The 17,958-nt window shown below is 40.0% G+C and overlaps 1 protein-coding gene and 1 non-coding gene across 8 annotated transcripts in view; both read right to left on the bottom strand.

Annotated features, from left to right (window-relative positions):
• The window catches only part of ANAPC5 (anaphase promoting complex subunit 5), a 28,632-nt gene extending 14,552 nt beyond the window's left edge, over positions 1-14,080 (bottom strand). For 3 of the 7 annotated variants that reach the window (XM_036449297.2, XM_045585578.1, XM_045585579.1), the window contains exons 1-6: positions 13,790-14,080; positions 11,613-11,692; positions 10,619-10,728; positions 8,951-9,143; positions 2,653-2,719; positions 170-271 (exon numbers count right to left, since the gene is read on the bottom strand). In XM_036449297.2, coding sequence (XP_036305190.1) covers positions 170-271; positions 2,653-2,719; positions 8,951-9,143; positions 10,619-10,728; positions 11,613-11,692; positions 13,790-13,996 — 759 coding nt within the window. In that variant the 5' untranslated portion in view covers positions 13,997-14,080. Of the gene's footprint in view, positions 1-169; positions 272-2,652; positions 2,720-8,950; positions 9,144-10,578; positions 10,798-11,612; positions 11,693-13,789 lie in introns of those variants that run through there. The other 4 variants (XM_036449295.2, XM_036449298.2, XM_036449296.2 and 1 more) reach the window with 4 other exon arrangements.
• Positions 5,377-5,540, bottom strand: LOC118725759. The gene has a single exon (XR_004990105.1). It is a non-coding gene; the product is annotated as a U1 spliceosomal RNA (small nuclear RNA).
• Positions 14,081-17,958: the final 3,878 nt, after the last annotated feature.

Raw genomic sequence — 17,958 nt, 5'->3', positions numbered from 1 at the left:
GAGTGGGAAGGGCGGTTTTGCTCTTAGTGAGTGGGAAGGGCAGTTTTATAACCTAAGCTGGGTTGCTCACCAAGAGCATGGATGGGTCCTCATTTGTGTGGCTACTCAACATAACAGTAGCTTTGCCATTATTTTTTCAACTCAGGAACAAATTCTGGAGAAGACTCACCGCTTCAGCAAAATCAGGATTAAATTTCAACAAGTTGTTCAACTCTTTCTGCAACGAAGCTGGAGGGAGGGCCTTAGTCTCGTCATTCTTTAACAAAGAGGCCTGAAATTGAAACATGACAACTCAGTAGAAAGAAACATATGGAAATGTTATAGTCATAGCATCAACTGGTTATTTTCTTTTTTTCAGCTACTCTCTCCTCTTGACCCTTCAGAACATTGTTCCTCTTCCTGAAACAGTCAGCCTCCCCATCCACACACTCCCCATTCCCTATCCCCTCACTCCTCCCATGCAAATCCCTGCTCAGCCTTCCAGTCCCAATTCAGACTTCAGCCACCAGCCACCTGCTTCTATCACTGCCTAGGCCAGGTAAGGTCCTACAAGGACCCCTGTTCTAACCCTTCTTGTAGTTCCTATCAGGACATATTCCAAGTGCCAGTCTGGCCTCAGTCCAGACAGTGAGCACCTTCACAGCAGGCATGTGCATCTCCAGCACTGCAGAGGGCCGATGGCACTTCGGTGCACCACGTCTGGTTAACTGTTGCATGAGAATGACATTAAGCAACGCTTATATAAGATATGCAGAAAACCAGTTTCAAATTAAATATTAGTACTTAACTGGGTTATATACACTTATTCAATTCTACCTAGACAAATTTTTCTTTATAAGTAATAATAATTTTTAATTCCATTTTAATTCATTACATCATTACAGAAGATTCTAAAACTATTGAAAAGCATACAGAAAAGAAGTCATCTGTAATCCTTCCACCCAGAAAGAACACTATTATTAATTCTTCAGTGTATCTTACTCCAGTGCATATTTTTCCTATGTATGTATATATGTATTATATATATGTGTCTGTATACATACATACACACACCATATTTTTAACAAAGTTAAAGTACATAATTTTACTTCATCCTCTTTTCATTTAATGATATATTACAAACTTTGTCTCATCATCAAGTAGTCTTTACAAATATGATTTTTAAAACAAAACGATTAACCCTTTGATTGTCATATTTATTGCAAATACTTTCCCCATTTTGTTGTTTGCCTTTTAATCTTGTTAGAACGTGTTCTGACATGCATTTTTTATTTTTATGCCAAAAAAATCAAATGACCGTCTCCTACATGTTACTTCCACAGCTTTTATGTTTAGAAAGTCTTTCCCCATCCACAAACCAGTTAAAAGTTAATATTGTAGTTCCTTCTAGTTTAATTACAGCTTTAAATATTTACATTTGCCCCTTTTATCCACCTATTATGTACTAAGGAGTGAGGACAAGGTGAGGATCCAGCTGTATTTCTCCTTGATAGCTAGACAAGTTTTTCTTTCTTTTATTAATATATTTTTATTGATTTTTCACAGAGTGGAAGGTAGAGGGATAGAGAGCTAGAAACATCAATGAGAGAGAGACATCGATCAGCTGCCTCCTGCACACTCACTACTGGGGATGTGCCTACAGCCAAGGTATATGCCCTTGACCAGAATCGAACCTGGGACCTTTCAGTCTGCAGGCCGACGCTCTATCCATTGAGCCAAACCGGTTTCAGCTAGACAAGTTTTTCTAATTTGTGTAAAATTCATCTGCAGGCATGTTCCTATCACTTTTATAATAGCTAGATCATTACATTTTTTTCTGCAGAAAGAGATTTAAGAACAAAATTAGGGAAAACTAGAAAAATCTAGCAAAAAATCAAGTCTGCTTGAAGATAACATGGGAGAAAAATGTTTAGCTTATGTTACTGAGAAAAAGAGAGTATGACTTAAAACCATCAACAAAAAATGTTTGAGACCAGAAGTTGAGCGTCAACCTATGAATCAGGAGGTCAGGGTTTAATTCCCAATCAGGACACATGCCTGGCTTGTGGGCTCAATCCCTAGTAGGGAGCGTGCAGGAGGCAGCCGATCAATGATTCTCTTTCATCATTGAAGTTTCTATCTCTCTCCTCTCCCTTCCTCTCTGAAGTCAATAAAAATATATGTTTTTTAAATGTTTAGGATGAAGTACACTGATATCTGCAACTTGAAATGCATAAAAAATAAAATAAAATAAATGGTGGCCGGATAGAGGATGGGTAGATACGTGTTGAACAGAGAAAAATATTAACTGTAAAATACAGGTGAAGGGTATATGGATATTCACTGTAAAATGCTTTTCAATTTTTTGTTTGTTTGTTTGTTTGTTTGAAAATGTCCATAATAAACTGTTGGGAAAAGGGAAGTACGTCTTCTAAGTCATGTTTTTTGGCTATGTTAGTCATGCACCATTATTGAATGAACCTGCATAACTTTAATCAAAAAATGAAACTACAAAATAGGAAGTAACAGCATTGTTAGTGAAGTAAAGAGGGCCGAGAACAAGGGATAATGCAGAATTACCAATAAGCCCACCAACGTAACAGGCATATGCCATGACAAACTATGTCAGACGATTTTTTTTAAAGTTCATGATAAATTAAAGAATTAACATACCTGTTGAGAAAGAAAAAACTCCGCTTGTTTTTGGGACAGAGGCCCACTGCAAGATACCTCCTCTTCTCTACAAAATATAAAACAAAGGTAATCAGAAATACATATAACATATCATAGCAAAAATGGTAATGCTTACAAAGTCAAATAGATTTTCTTATCAGAAGAGTTAAGACACTTTTTAAAAAATTGATTTTAAGGAGAGAGGAAGGGAGCGAAAGAGAGCGAGAGCGAGAGAGCGAGAGAAGCAATGATTTGTTGTTCCACTTATTTATATATTCATTGGTTGATTCTTACATGTGCCCTGACCGGGTATTGAACATGCAACTTTGGCACATCAGTACAACACTCTAACCACTGAGATACCTGGCCAGGGCCAAAAACTTATAATTAATTCTCTCCTCTCAGGAAGAGAAAAGACATACTTAAAAAGTGATGTTGAATAACCTGACAAAGTTCACAAATAAAGACCTAAATTGTATGCAGCTCTCAGCAGATCTTTCTAACATGCAAATCTAACACGCTATCCCTGATTTGTAGCCCTTCAGTGGTACCCTATCACCTCCAAAATAAAGTCCACACTGCTCAGCGGGGCAGGTGCAGTGCTTCATGGGTGATCCTACCTCCTGTCTTTTTCCTTTGCCTTCTCTTTGTCACCTACACCCCAGGCCTCATGAATACCTTACAGGTTTCCTGTCATGACAAGGTGTCCCTGCTGCTTCCACAACCTGCAGGGCCCATTTGCCCACCTACTATTGGACTAATGGACACCATCCATCTTTCAAAATTACTAAAGTCACAGCCTCCAAGAAGCTCTCCTGACATTTCTTATCTGAGCTCCCACTGTCTCCTAGATGCTTATCATAGCACCTATGCACTGCCGAGCTGGGCTGTTCTTCCCTGCATTTGTATGTGAATACCCAGGGCTATACGTAGGCACACTCAGATTTTGGGAAATAAATGAATGAAAAGTTTCTAACTCCATGCTACAGAGTCAAGATGGTGTTGTATTCAAAAGCAGGAAAAGGAGGCTTCACCGAAGAAATAACCATTTGCCGAGAAGCTTAAACAGAACTGATAAACAAGAAATGTGCTAATATAAACCTAGACTTGGCAAATCCATACACACACAGTATAAAACAACCTTGTTTTGAGGTCAAAGAATAAATATTACTCATTTATCACTAAAGAAAGTCTTCTCTATATAGGATTACAATAAGTATAAAATCAGTATTTGCTCATAAATAGTATTTGTATAAGCACTCTGTGTCAATTACAGCTGATCTCAAACTGTTTCATGCAAACTATATGTAAATGGATATTCTAGAATCTTCTGATCCGTAGTCAGATGCGTTATCCATTGCGCCACTGGCCCAGTACTAAATGGATATTCTAAGAAAATTCTGAGGTTAAAGAATTTGAGGAAAGGTGTACATATCCTATCTTGCTTGGAGATTCATGATACACATTAGAGAAATCCAGCAGAAAGAAACTTTACTTTTGCTTAATGTACCATTTACCGACCTCACTTGCACAAAGGATCCTTTCCTAGTGTCTCTCAAGAATTACTAGCGTGGAGCTGCAGTGGCGCAATTGGTTAGCTCGAGGTATTTATAAGAAGCACTAGAACCCACAGAAAACACTTTAGGCCCTAACCGGTTTGGCTCAGTGGATAGAGCATCGACCTGTGGACTGAAAGGTCCCGGGTTCGATTCCGGTCAAGGGCATGTGCCGTGGTTGTGGGCACATCCCTAGTGGGAGGTGTGCAGGAGGCAGCTGACCCATGTTTCTCTTCCATCAATATTTCTAACTCTCTAACCCTCTCCCTTTCTCTCTGTAAAAATTCAATAAAATATATTTTTTTAAAAACAAACACTTCAGGAAGAGCTGCTCTCATATTCTCCTAATTTCATTTCCAATAAATATTACCTAACAATCCCCAAGGCAGTGGATCAGCTTTTGCAAATATTGGTGCTGCCAAGAACCAACCCTGACCCAAGCCTAACAAAGATAGGTGACATAGTAGTGACCTAGAGGGAAATGGAAAAAAATTTCACAGGCCAACTTCTCAAATGGAAAAGAGTTAAGTGTCTGGGCAATAAGCCCTTTTCTCTTAACATATCCCTTAAACAAAATAAGCCCAAGGTTTGGAATAAATATAGCTGAACACAAAAAGGCTAGAGACAGATGAGGATCCGAATGAAACTGGACACACCACCACTGGTCCCATTCTCTCTAAAGTCCATGATACTCAACAGTACCAAATGATTTACTTACTTAACCCCATTCCCCAAAAAAAGATTTAGGGTAGCTTTTAATAAAGGACACAGAGCAATACATGAGAAGAGAAAAATGGCTACAAGCGAAAACAAATAAGAGTTATTATAAATGAAGATCAAATTTGGTTCTGGCTCCACATTGGCAATGGTGGCCGACGTGAATGAACAAGCTTGGGAAGAGCAAATAAAAATTTCCTGGCCCAAGCCATCCTCCACTGACCCTTCCTTTGCTTCCTCAGAGCCTCACAAACACATGGAGGAGAAAGTAGCCTTTAGAAGCAAGAGGCATTCCATTTAGAAAAAGGGCTCAAGTAGACCTTGTTTGCGAATCCAATTATAGCTCAGACAGACTTTTAGGCTTACTAGTACTATAACTCAAGGGCACTTAACCTGGATTCATGGATGGGCTAGGAGTCCACAGACCTTGTAAAACTGCTTTTTTTCTGTCCAGTGGACAGCACGAACATAGCCCTCCGAGACCACAAATGATGCGGTCGAGTTTCCCACATTTGGGGAGACCACAGGGGTCAGCACCTCTGGAGTGCAATGGCTAAGCCTCGCCCTGGGAAAACCACCTTCATGATCATGGTACCTTCCCTGCCAGATAAGAATGAATGTACATGTTTAATGTGGAGATAGTACAAGGCATTCATCAGATTCTTAAAAGAAGCCTGTAAACTGCTCTAAAGGGCTCAAATCTACCACTATAATTGGAAATTTTTAAATTTTACATAGGATTGATCAATCAGTAAGGATTTCTTGTTTGTTTTTTAAAGTATGTGCAATGCATAAAACACCAATCAAGGCCCTAGGGGGAGAAGGACAAAAATCTTAATGGTCTACAGCAAACATGTCTAGTCTTGGTAAAGGCTAGGATCAGCCCAGGTGCAAAAATGGTAGTAAACAGCTGAAACCGGTTTGGCTCAGAGGATAGAGCGCCGATCTGCGGAGTGAAGGGTCTCAGATTCGATTCCAGGCAAGGGCATGTACATTGGTTACGGCCACATCCCCGGTGGGGGGTGTGTGCAGAAGGCAGCTGGTCGATGATTCTCTCTTATCGATGTTTCTAGCTATCTATCCCTCTCTCTTCCTCTCTGTGAAAAATCAATAATATATATATATTTTTTTAAAATGATAGTAAACAATAAATGTCAAGGATGAGTATGGACTTAGAAAAGGGAAAAATTACTCTAGCCGGAGTGGTGAAGAACTGGAAAGTTGGTAAGGAGTAAGGAAAATGATGAGGAAGAAAGAAGGCATTCCAGGAAAAGAAAATAAGAGAGGCAGAAAGGGAAAAAGCCTGGGGGCATACAAGCAGACCTGGCTAGTTGGGGTAGCAGTGTTTTCCAAAGCGTGGTATGCATACCCCCAGGGGTACGGGAAGAGTCTGGTGAGGGTACGCGTTGCACCGGAGTTTGGTGGAGATATGCACTGCACCGTGCTTAGCTGCGCCTAATTCTACGTTCTCATGTGTACAAGGGGTACTCAGCGTTACGAAAATTACAGAAGGGGTACACATATGTCAAAAGTTTGGGAAACACTGGAAAGGATCCAAGCCGAGAACAAGAGGTAAGATCAGAAAGATCAATTGTGGAGGCCTCAAACACCAGGTGGGGAGAATGTGTGGAACCTCTGGAGATTTCTGAGTGATGTAGTGACAGGTCAAAACCAGGGGCGGAGAGACTGAGACAGAGAACAGTTACTAAACGTCTAAGGCCATGAGGACCTGAGCCCTTCCCAAGTGTGTGACCACCCCCTCCTTCTGTCTGTCCCTCCAATATATGTCCTGACCTGGGGGCTCTGTGTCTGCCATGTGCTCTGGCAATTCTCCTCAGGACTCACTCCTTCATCGCCGAGCTCCCCGTCTTCTAGAGACCTTCCCTGACTGGCCGATGTGGCTCAGCAATTGATTGCTGACCTATGAATCCAGAGGTCACAGTCTGATTCCCCGTCAGGACACATGCGGGGGTTGAGGGCTCAATCCCGTGTGGGGGCGTGCGGGAGGCAGCAGAATGATGATTCTCTCTCATCATCTATGTTTCTCTCTCTTTCCCTTGCCTTTTCCTCTTTGAAATTAATAAAAATATATTTAAAGAGAGAGAGAGACCTTCCCAAACAGCACCCCACAGTCATTTTCTATCCTTGTGTCCTACTTCATTTCCTTACTGCACAGACAGTCTCTGAAATTACACTACTTCTTCATTTAGTTACCTACTACCTGACCCTCCCACCTAACTTCACGAGGACAGGAACTCCCCCTTTTCGCTGACAGCACAGCCCCTAACAGTGCCCGGCACACAGGAAGCACTCGATAAGTATTCGTTGAACACATTATTGAATTTGGGAGATTTATATCAAATCTCTGGCAGGTGAAGCAGTACCTGAGAATTTCTGCTTATAGGTGGGGTCCACTCCGCAGCACAGGGAAGAGCTGCTTACAGCAGCGTGCAGACTAGCGGGCTCCACTGCAGCTGTAATCTTATCAGCCTGATTTCTTACCGCAGGGCACAGAGCTGCCCCTTGGCAACAACGAGCAAGTGAAAAGCTGAAGCTAAACTTCAGTTTGCACTTCCACAAATAAGTGGATTTTCAAAAACACCGGAAAAATATTTATTCTCTTCCTTCTAAATTGCCAGTTAGGTTTCCACTTTTTATTTTATTTTTTTTAAATATATTTTATTGATTTTTGTACAGAGAGGAAGGGAGAGAGATAGAGAGTTAGAAACATCAATGAGAGAGAGTCATCGATCAGCTGCCTCTTGCACACCCCCTACTGGGGATATGCCCGCAACCAAGGCACATGCCCTTGACCGGAATCGAACCCGGGACCCTTCAGTCCCCAAGCCGACGCTCTATCCATTGAGCCAAACCGATCTTGGCAGGTTTCCACTTTTAAATAGGAATGATTTCATTTTAAGATGGGAGATTTGTAGGCTATTCAATATTACTTTCTCCTTTTTAATTTTAATACAAATTTCTAGGGCAAGAAAAATAATTTCCCTAAAGAAAACATACCTAAAATCATTCCAATAACTTAAAATAAAATAAAAAATAGAAAGGGCTAAAGTAAGAAGCTTCTGGTAATACAATAAAACATTAGAAAAAGCACAAAAAAATAAAAATTTGAAATTTTCTTTTTTAAAAGAACCAAGGAGTGTATAAAATATACCTCGCAAAGTAAAGAAATATCCCATAACAAGTAAAAGTATAATACTTAATTAGAATAACTTTTAAAGAATATCTTTCATATCGGTGAGTAATTCAGTTTACTAAATATACACTATTTTCTGAAACCATGCACCTTAACAGTAAATACATTTGCTTACATGCAAATGAATTCTTAGAATAGGATAAAAACAAAAAAATGCAATTAGACCTAATTAAATCAGATAAATTTAGGAGAAAACCAAGCCATAACATGAAAAGTCTGAATTTAACATTTCTAAAGAAGTGACATTCTGCTACTTTAAGTTTGTAGAGTAGCTCAAACAAAGATCATACTGTTGCCTGGAAGCCTTCCTTAGGGGACCTAACTAGAAGAGAAATTAAAGAAGAATGGTGAATATTTGTTGAATGTTTGCCACATACCAGGAACATTTCTAAACACTTTATATAAATGTATCATTTAATTCCTACATCAACCCTCTGAGAAGGTGATATCTCCCCCATTTTACAGATCAAGATATTGAAACATAGAGGAGTTGAGTGACTGGCCCACGGCCCCACAGGGAGTAAGGGAAGGAGCAAGGATTCACACCCAGGATGCTGACTCTAGCGCCAGACCCTTCACCCCATACTGCACTGCCTTTCCAAGAGATGAGAAGCCTTTACAAACAACTCTGAGTGAGTGAGGTTTTGGGAGGAGTTAATAGTACTATAATCTCGCTCTCATAACCAGGCCCTGGCCAGGAAGTTCGGTGGATAGAGCATCGTCCTGATACGCGCCAAGGTTCTGGTTTGCTCCAATTATTTATCGTGCTATTTGGCAGGAAAGGGACCCCTGTCCGAAAAACCCAAGTTACCTTATGGACACATCAAGTTCTTCTTTTTCCATTTTTCTTTCGCCCTCTTCTCTGTTGGTCAGTTCCATATCAGCATCCTCCACTGTCTTTTTCTCACCATTTTGGAAGTACTGTTGAAGGGCAGTGTACAGTTTAAACACTTGGCTAAAAGAAAGCTTACTGTAGGCCAAGATCATGTGACGCAGAAATAAGCCTACAAAAGACACAGACAAGGAGAAGGCATTAAATGAAATCGGGATACACAAATTTGATGACTACTTGTTGCACTTCTTCCTTCAAAAGAATAAAAAAGAGACGCTTGAAATTGCTATTCCTTCTACTCCCAGATGTTCTTCCCCACTCTTTACAAATCTGGTTTCTTCTTATTCAGGGCCCAGTGCTCACAACCACACTCCACCATCTTTATCCACACAATATGTTTTTTTCATGACTATTATAACTATATGAAATGATCTTATTTATTTACTTTTTTCATCTGGCCCTACCCTACCAGAATGCCATCCCCATAAAAAAGAAGGTCCAGCCCTAACTGACTTGGCTCATTGTATCGAGCGTCAGCCTGTGGACTGAAGCGTCCCGAATTTAATTCCAGTCAAGGGCACATGCCCAGGTTGTGGGCTCGATCCCCAGTAGGGTGTATGAAAGAGGCAGCTGATCAATGATTCTCATCATTGATGTTTCTCTCTCTCTCTCCCTCCCTCTCCCTTCCTCTCTGAAATCAATAAAAAATATATGAAAAAAATAAAAAAAGAAAGAAGAAGAAGGTCCAGCCCAGGCTAGTGTGGCTCAGTTGGTTCGAGTGTCCTCCTGTATACCTAAAGGTATTGATTCCCGGTGAGGGCTCATTCTTAGGTTGCGGTTTGATCCCTGGTTGGGGCACATACAAGAGGCAACCAATCAGTTTCTTTCTCACATCAATGTTTCTCTCTCTCTCTCTCTCTCTCTCTCTCTCTCTCTCTCTCTCTCCCTCCCCCCACCCTTTTCTCTCTAAAATCAATAAACATATCCTAAAGATAAGATTTTTTTTTTTTTTAAAGAAGGTCCATGTCTATCTTTTAAATCCACATCCTGGCACATAGGAGAGAGGTAAGTTATCAATAAATAACTGATGTTGAATAACAACTACTACTATGAAAAAAAGCCAGGTGGATAGAGCATGGATATAAAGCCAATAGAAAAGCATCAAAAGATGTCACATTTGCCGAAGCCAGTTTGGCTCAGTGGTAGAGCGTCAGTCTGCGGACTGAAAGGACCCAGGTTCGATTCCGGTCAAGGGCATGTACAACGGTTGCGGGCACATCCCCGGTAGGGGGTGTGCAGGAGGCAGCTGGTCGATGTTTCTCTCTCATTGATGTTTCTAACTCTCTGTCCCTCTCCCTTCCTCTCTATGGAAAATCAATAAAAAAATATTTTTTAAAAAAAGTTATGAAATGCAGACAAGTGACCCAGAGCACTATCACTAACAGCTGAGAAACCCCAAGAGCCCTCCCACCCTCCCCACCAGATCAATACCTTGGCTATCATAGACAAAACTTGTCTTTTCCACAAGATAATTGTTTAAACACAGATCAAAATGGCAAAGCAATAAATTCAAATTAAAACTTGTGTTTGTTCAGAAAGCTGCTCACTTCAATGAACATATTCTCTGCTCTCCTCAGAACTTCATACCTACTACACTTGTTTTGTGAACCTCTGGTTCAGTTCCAGAAAAAGAATCTGACAGGTCATCAAAAAATTGTTCCATATCCTTCAATTCGCCTTCAGCCATCAGTTTGATTCTGAATGAGAAAATTGAGGTGCATATTTTAAGTAGGCCCTTTGAACAACTTCCCATGTTTCATATTTACCTAAAATAAATATATTTAAAAGCAATTTAGAGTTTCACATAAAAATGGTGGCACATAAAACAAGTTTGATATCCAAAATGTCACTACCTATTCTGAAAAGTATCACTGCTGATGTTTTCTTGATCATAAAACTTGTTAAAGTAACACATCAGCCAATAAAATTGGAATTCTCTGCAACAATTAAAAAAGAAAAGGTAGCCCTAAGCTAGTTTTGCTCAGTAGATAGAGCATCGGGCCTGCGGTCCGAAGGGTCCCAGGTTCAATTCCAGCCAAGGGCACGTACCTTAGTTGGTCAGGGCACATGCCAGAGGCAACCAATTGATGTGTTTCTCTCACATCAATATTTCTCTCTTTCTCTCTCTTTTCCAGTCTCTCTAAAAATCAATGGAAAAATGTCCTGTGAGGATTAAAAAAATAATTAGCCGAAACCGGTTTGGCTCAGTGGATAGAGCGTCTGCCTGTGGAATGAAAAGTCCCGGTTCAATTCCAGTAAAGGGCATGTACCTTGTTGGGGGCACAGTAGGGGGTGCAAGATGCAAGAGGCAGCTGATTGATGTTTCTAACTCTATCTCTCTCTCTTCCTTCCTCTCTGTAAAAAATCAATAAAATATATTTTTAAAAATAATAATAATAATTAAAAAAAGGAAAAGGTAGATCCACATGGGAAAATAAATTCTGAAGCAGTACTTAAAAAAAAAATTAAACGACCTAAAAGAACAAAGATATCTTTTAAAAAATAATTAATTAACATGTGCCCTTTTCTAAATTTTCATCTATTTTAACTATTTTTCTATCTAGAGAAAAAAAATGTTTACCTGATTTGTACTGAATTTGCAAGCTGAGGACAAGATTCTTCAATTAACTTGTATAGTTTAGTCAGTGTAATATCTGGGCCCTGAGTAAAGGAAGATAGGAAGGTTATGGATAAATTTTGAAGAATGGGAGAATGATAAACAGCAGCAAACATGAATTCATTTATCAACCCTTCTTTTAACAATTCATTTAACAATTATTCCAAACATGAAATCTCAAATCAGAAAGGGGGTAAAAACCTATCTAAAACGATAAAGTAATACTTGAAAATTGCATATCTTAAAATATGTACACAGATAATAATTTAATAAATAAAAAAAATAAAAAAAAGAAAATTGCATATCATTCTCGTTTAGTCAGGGGAATGGTTTAAAATGGGGGGAAGCCGGGACCGGTTTGGCTCAATGGATAGAGCGTCGGCTTGGGGACTGAAGGGTCCCGGGTTCGATTCCGGTCAAGGGCATGTACCTTGGTTGCGGGCATATCCCCAGTAGGGGGTGTGCAAGAGGCAGCTGATCGATGACTCTCTCTCATCGATGTTTCTAATTCTCTATCTCTCTCCCTTCCTCTCTGTACAAAATCAATAAAATATATTTTAAAAAATAAATAAATAAATAAAATAAAATAAAATGGGAAATACATTGAATCTGTAGTCCAAGGATGCATCTTTCCTTCCTTCTTAGTTTTGTAATTACGAGAACTTGTAGCCTCCAGAGCCTTAGTAAAATGGAGATAATAATAATTATCTCCTTTGTTTGTGGCAAAGATAAAGTAAGATAATGCAAAGTGCTCTGTGAACTGGCAAACATTAATCAAATAAAGGTGTCCTATTTTTTCAAAACATATCTCATTTGATCCTTCCCCAAACCTACTAAGATAGGCAGACATACTAAGTGTCCAAGTCCATATAAAGTACCAGTAGAGACAGAGAGTATGTAACCTCTGCTATCAAGAAGACTACAATCTTGGCCCTGACCAGGTAGCTTAGTAGGTTAGAGCATCACCCTCTCATATGCAGGTTCAATCGCTAGTCAGGGCACATTTAATAAAAGCACATATAAGTGGAACAACAAATCTGTGTTTCTCTTTTTCTCTAAAATCGATCTATAACTGAAAAAAGACTACAATCTAATTGAGATTTAAAACTAAACAAAAGGGCATAACACATTTCACTTATTCTACATATTTATTTAGGTGCTGTACTTGGCTTCCAGGGCACTAAATGAAGAAAAATAGAACAAAGCACTGCCCTTACAGAGGTTATAGTGTAGTAGGGGAGAAGCAGCAGTCATATAATCACAAATAAATGGGGGGGAAATACAACTGCTATAGGGGAAGGAGAACACATTAAAATAGCCAATATTGAGTAATTAGTGTGCCACACACTGTGACGTGTTTCCCATGGATCTTCTCATTTAATACAGCCATCCCATGACATAGTTTCTATTATTGTTCCCATTTTGCAGAAACCAGGACCCAAATAGGCTGGAGAACTTACTCAAGTCCCACAATGAATAAGTGTTATAAAATGTGTTAAATGCTTAGCACACAATCGATGTTCACTGTTAGTTTCATGTCATTATTACTACTTATTAATATCCTCTAGGTTGGATACAGAACAAATATGATTCATGTGACACACACACACACACACACACACACACACACACTCAGGTCTACTTGTAGCCAAAAGACCTGAAAAGGTAACTCTTCCCCCAGTCGCTCAGCTAACAAATGCTGGAGCCAGATATGAACCTGCAAAAACATGCATGTCGCCCTAGCTGGTTTGGCTCAGTGGATAGAGCGTCTCCCTGGGGACTTGAGGGTCCCAGGTTCGATTCCGGTCAAGGGCATGTACCTTGGTTGTGGGCACATCCCCAGTAGGGAGCGTGCAGGAGGCAGCTGATTAGTGTTTCTAACTCTCTATCCCTTTTCCTTCCTCTCTGTAAAAAATTGATTATATATATATTAAAACCATACATGTCAAGCACCTGGCCCATAGTAAACACTCATTAAGTGTTAGCTGGTGGCATTATCTTTCCTTTTTCTTTTTTGCGGTCCTCCAAGGCCAAGAGTTAGCAGATGGAGCCCCGTACCCCCAAACCCAAGTAAATGTCAGGCACAGAGCAGGTGCTCAGTGAAGTTTGCTGAAATAACAGGCGCCAGCGGGGCCCCTCACCTGCAGCAGAGGCAGAAGCAGCTGGTTGAGCCTCCGCCGCTCCATGAGGCTGACGGCAGCCTCGCCCGTGCGGCCCATCTCGTTCAGCAGAACCAGCACCGCGATCTTATACGGCGTCACCCAGTCCTTGATGCCGAACACGTTGGCATGCACCACGCCATTGGTCATCATGGGGTTGAAGTAGAGGCTCTCATGGACACTGGCCATGGTGTCCCGGACTGCTGGCACCACACACCCGAGTTCCGGCCGAGACACACCACAGCCCGCCCAGCGCCTCAGCCAGCCTGGGCCGTATCCCTGGGAACTTCAAGCTCGCGGCATGCTGTCGGCCAATCAGAGAAGCCGTATTAGAGCCACAGCCAATCAGAATGCCCCAGAATGTCGTGGAGGGTGGGGACAAAGGCGTTGCACCTACAAACTCAGTCCCTACAGAAACTCTTGCGGAAGGAGAGCAGGTTCCCGGGCGAGTTTGACTAGGACCGAGTTCAAGTGGGTCCACATTTGAGAGCAGGCAACAAGTGTGGGATACATGGGGAGATAAAAGAATTGGGGCCAAAAGTGTAATCTCATAAAGGCAGTCCCTTCTCATCCCCTTCTTAAACCTAGTCCATTCCATATATATATACACATACATATATTGATTTCAGAGAGGAAGGGAGAGGGAGAGATAGAAACATCAATGATGAGAATCATTGATCCATCTCCTGCATGCTCCCACTAGGGAGCCTGCAACCCAGGTGTGTGCCCTTGACCCTTCAGTCCGCAGGCTGACACTCTACCCACTAAGTCAAACCAGCTATGGCAAACCTAGTCCATGCTTAAACCTCAGTTTATTTAGGCAAAGGGAAGATCGGGCCCATGACTGATTTTTGTATGTTTTCAGGTTCACCAAACAATTATATAAAGTAGATACATGGGCTGTCTTAGATTGCTCAGGCTGACATAACAAAATACCATGGATGGGGTGGCTTAAACAACAGGGATTAATTTCTCACAGCTCTGGAGGCTGGGAAGTCCAAGATCAAGGTGCAAGCCAATTTAGTCTCTGGTGAGAGCTCTCTTCTTGGCTTGCAGAAGGCCACTTTCTCATCATGCTCTCATATGGCAGACAGAGATGGAGAGCTCTCTGGTTTCTCTTCTTTAGAAGGGCATTTATCCCATCATGAGGGCCTCAACCTCATGACCTCATCAAAACTAATTACCTCCCAAAGGCTTATTCCCCAACGCTATCACTTTGGGAGCCAAGGCTTCACAATTTATTCCATAGCATAAACTAAATTTAATCATTTCAAATTCAGGATCTTCATTCCTTTTAAATTATTTCCCCCCAAATATCTCCCTCACTTCATATGGGGACCAGCTATGAATAAAACTTCCGAATATTAGAAATCAAAGTCAGAACTCAACTTTGGAGTCTCAGAGATTACAAATTGGAAACATATCCACAGCATTTCTTACTTAGTCTTTAAAATATACCTATTTCCAATAGAGTTGAGGATATAAGATACACTTGATCTAAAGGCTGAAGGATTGATTAATCAGTCTTGTCAAGGCACACTTTTAAGAAATTCAAAGTGATTTCATGCTTCCCAGCCAAAGCATCGGAGGGCATCTTTCCCATAAGCTTCTGGAACTTCTGAGCATTAGTCATGACTCTTTCGTTCTTTATGTTCAGGCTCTTAATGGCCTGGCACCACAAAAGCAATTAAATTGCCAGAGCACCTCTCAAGAATTCTGTTCACTTGAAGTTCTTTGAACAGGTATTTTATTCATTGTGTATGTAGGAGAGACAGGAAGGAAAGATCTTTGGGATCTTAATTTGTGTCAATTAATGAATAAAAGAATGGGCATCTTTAAGAAGAGAAAATGGTTTCAGCCATTATCCCAGAGAAAAGATGAGATTAATTTGTTCAGAAAGTGCATTTAAGAGAGACAGATACATTTTTTAAAATCAGTTTCTGGGCTGCCTACCTACCCTCCACACCTACTGAGATATAGTCCTGAATAGACTTCAAGAAAGCTGTTGTTCAACCTAATCAGTATCGCATGGCAAGAGCATCATTGATATATCTGAAATCATCAAAAGAAATTTTAGAATTCTTCTAAAACAAACATTAAATCACTGTAGGAGAAATTTATTAAATAAAAATATATATTGGAGACTTTAAAACTGAAATTCATTCCTTTTATCAACTTCTTTATGGTTAAAGATGTTTCTGACCAGTGTTGGCAAAATGTATGTATGCCACAGGAACTGTGCAGGAGGAGTACACAAAAATAATAGTGGCTGTCGATTCTCTTATTCACCAAATAGTTTTGTCATCATCTAGTATGTGCTGGGAACTTAGCTGGACACTGACTGGTAAAATAGTGGTAAAAGAGACAAATTCAGCTCAGGCTGTCACTGAAGTCACAATCTAGTTCAGACATAGAGAAGTCATAAATAGGGACAATCACAATAAAACCCCATACTACTAGGATGGGTATAATAAAAAAGATGGACAATAACACATGTTTGTAAGAATGTGGAGAGACTGAAACACTCATACATGGCTGGTGGCAATGAAAGTATTTGGTAGTCCCTTAAAAAGCTAAACATAGATTTACCATATGGCATAGCAATTTCACTTTCTATGGATTTTACCTGCTCTGGACTGGATATTCTATATCAAGATGAAAATTAGATGGCAAGAAACAAGAGATCAAGATCTATACCTCTAAAAAAAAAGATTAGGAAACAGAATTGTCACATTAGTACAAATGAGCTATCAGTAAATACAGAATCCTGTGTACAAATGTAATCCAGTTAAACACCACTAAGCAGAAGTCTATAAAAACTGCATTTATTTGGACAGTCAGCTCTGAGGAATCTTCTCTCTGCATGGGAGGTAATTCTAAGTAAATAAACCAAGAACACCAAGACTTAGGAGGTACCTGCTAACCTATCTGAAATACATTGTCTCTGTCCTTCTGAAGTATCTGTAGTGGGCCTACTATCTTTAAGATCAAAGTCAGAGGAATGGGCCCTGTAATCAGATTGCCTGTGTTTGAATATGGCTCCACCACTTACTGCCATGGGACTCTGGGCAAGTTACTTAATTCTCTGTGCCTCAGTTTTATTGTCTATAAAATGGGAATAAAAATAGTACAAACCTTAGTGATTATTTTAAGCATTAAGTAAGAACATAGAGGTAAAGTGCCTGGGATTTCGTAAATCATAGTAAGTGTTAGCTGTTATTATTATTGCATTTCAAAAAACTGATAAGCTGAGTGACTTTTTTACCTATTCCAAGTCAGTCGCTAGCTTTCTTATTACCTCTAAAATGGAAAATAGTCCAGCCAGCATGGCTCAGTGGTTGATTCCTGGTCAGGGCACATGCCCTGATCAATGATACTTTCTCAGCATTGATGTTTCTCTCTCTCTCCCTCCCTTTCCTCTCTGTAATCAATAAAAATATATATTTAAAAAATATAATAGCTGCCTCCTTCACTTCTGAGACAGAGGACCAAAATAAATCATAAAGGTAAAGTGTTTGAATATGATAAGGCACTATACAAACATAAACTTGTTACTGAATGCAGGGAAAATCATATTTATCTATTCATAAAATCAAATTTTCAAGAATTTCAATTTCCCTAAATCTTGTTTGGCCTATTCAGAGTTATTGCACATACTTGAATGTGCTAAAATCATGCCTCTTTCAAAATTATCATAATTCAGACTTTTCACTAATTCAGAGAGGCATTTTCTCAATTGATGTGATGTGTTGTGATTTTATTTTATATCAAAAAATACTAGTATGGATTTATGCTCTTGCAGGAATATGAACATGAAGATTTCTAGCCAAAACTGACTTGGCTCAGTGGATAGAGCGTCAGCCTGCGGACTGAAGGGTCCCGGGTCCAATTCCTGCCAAGGCCACATACCTTGGTTGCGGGCACATCCCCATTGGGGGGGTATACAGGAGGAAGCATCGATATTTCTCTCTCATCGATGTTTCTAATTCTCTATCTCTCTCCTTTCCTATCTAAAAAATCAATAAAATATTTTTTTAAATAAAAGATTTCTAATGTCGCTCTGAAGAATGGCTTGAACTGTGGTTGTTTTTCAATCTAAGTTTTGATGTTTTGGCTTTCAGATTTGAGACTTTAACATCATACCCAGAGAG

Source organism: Pipistrellus kuhlii, unplaced genomic scaffold (assembly GCF_014108245.1).
Source record: "Pipistrellus kuhlii isolate mPipKuh1 unplaced genomic scaffold, mPipKuh1.p scaffold_m20_p_20, whole genome shotgun sequence".
Lineage (NCBI taxonomy): Eukaryota > Metazoa > Chordata > Mammalia > Chiroptera > Vespertilionidae > Pipistrellus > Pipistrellus kuhlii.
The sequence above is the reverse complement of the archived record's forward strand: the minus strand, read 5'-3'. Positions and strand labels throughout refer to the sequence as shown.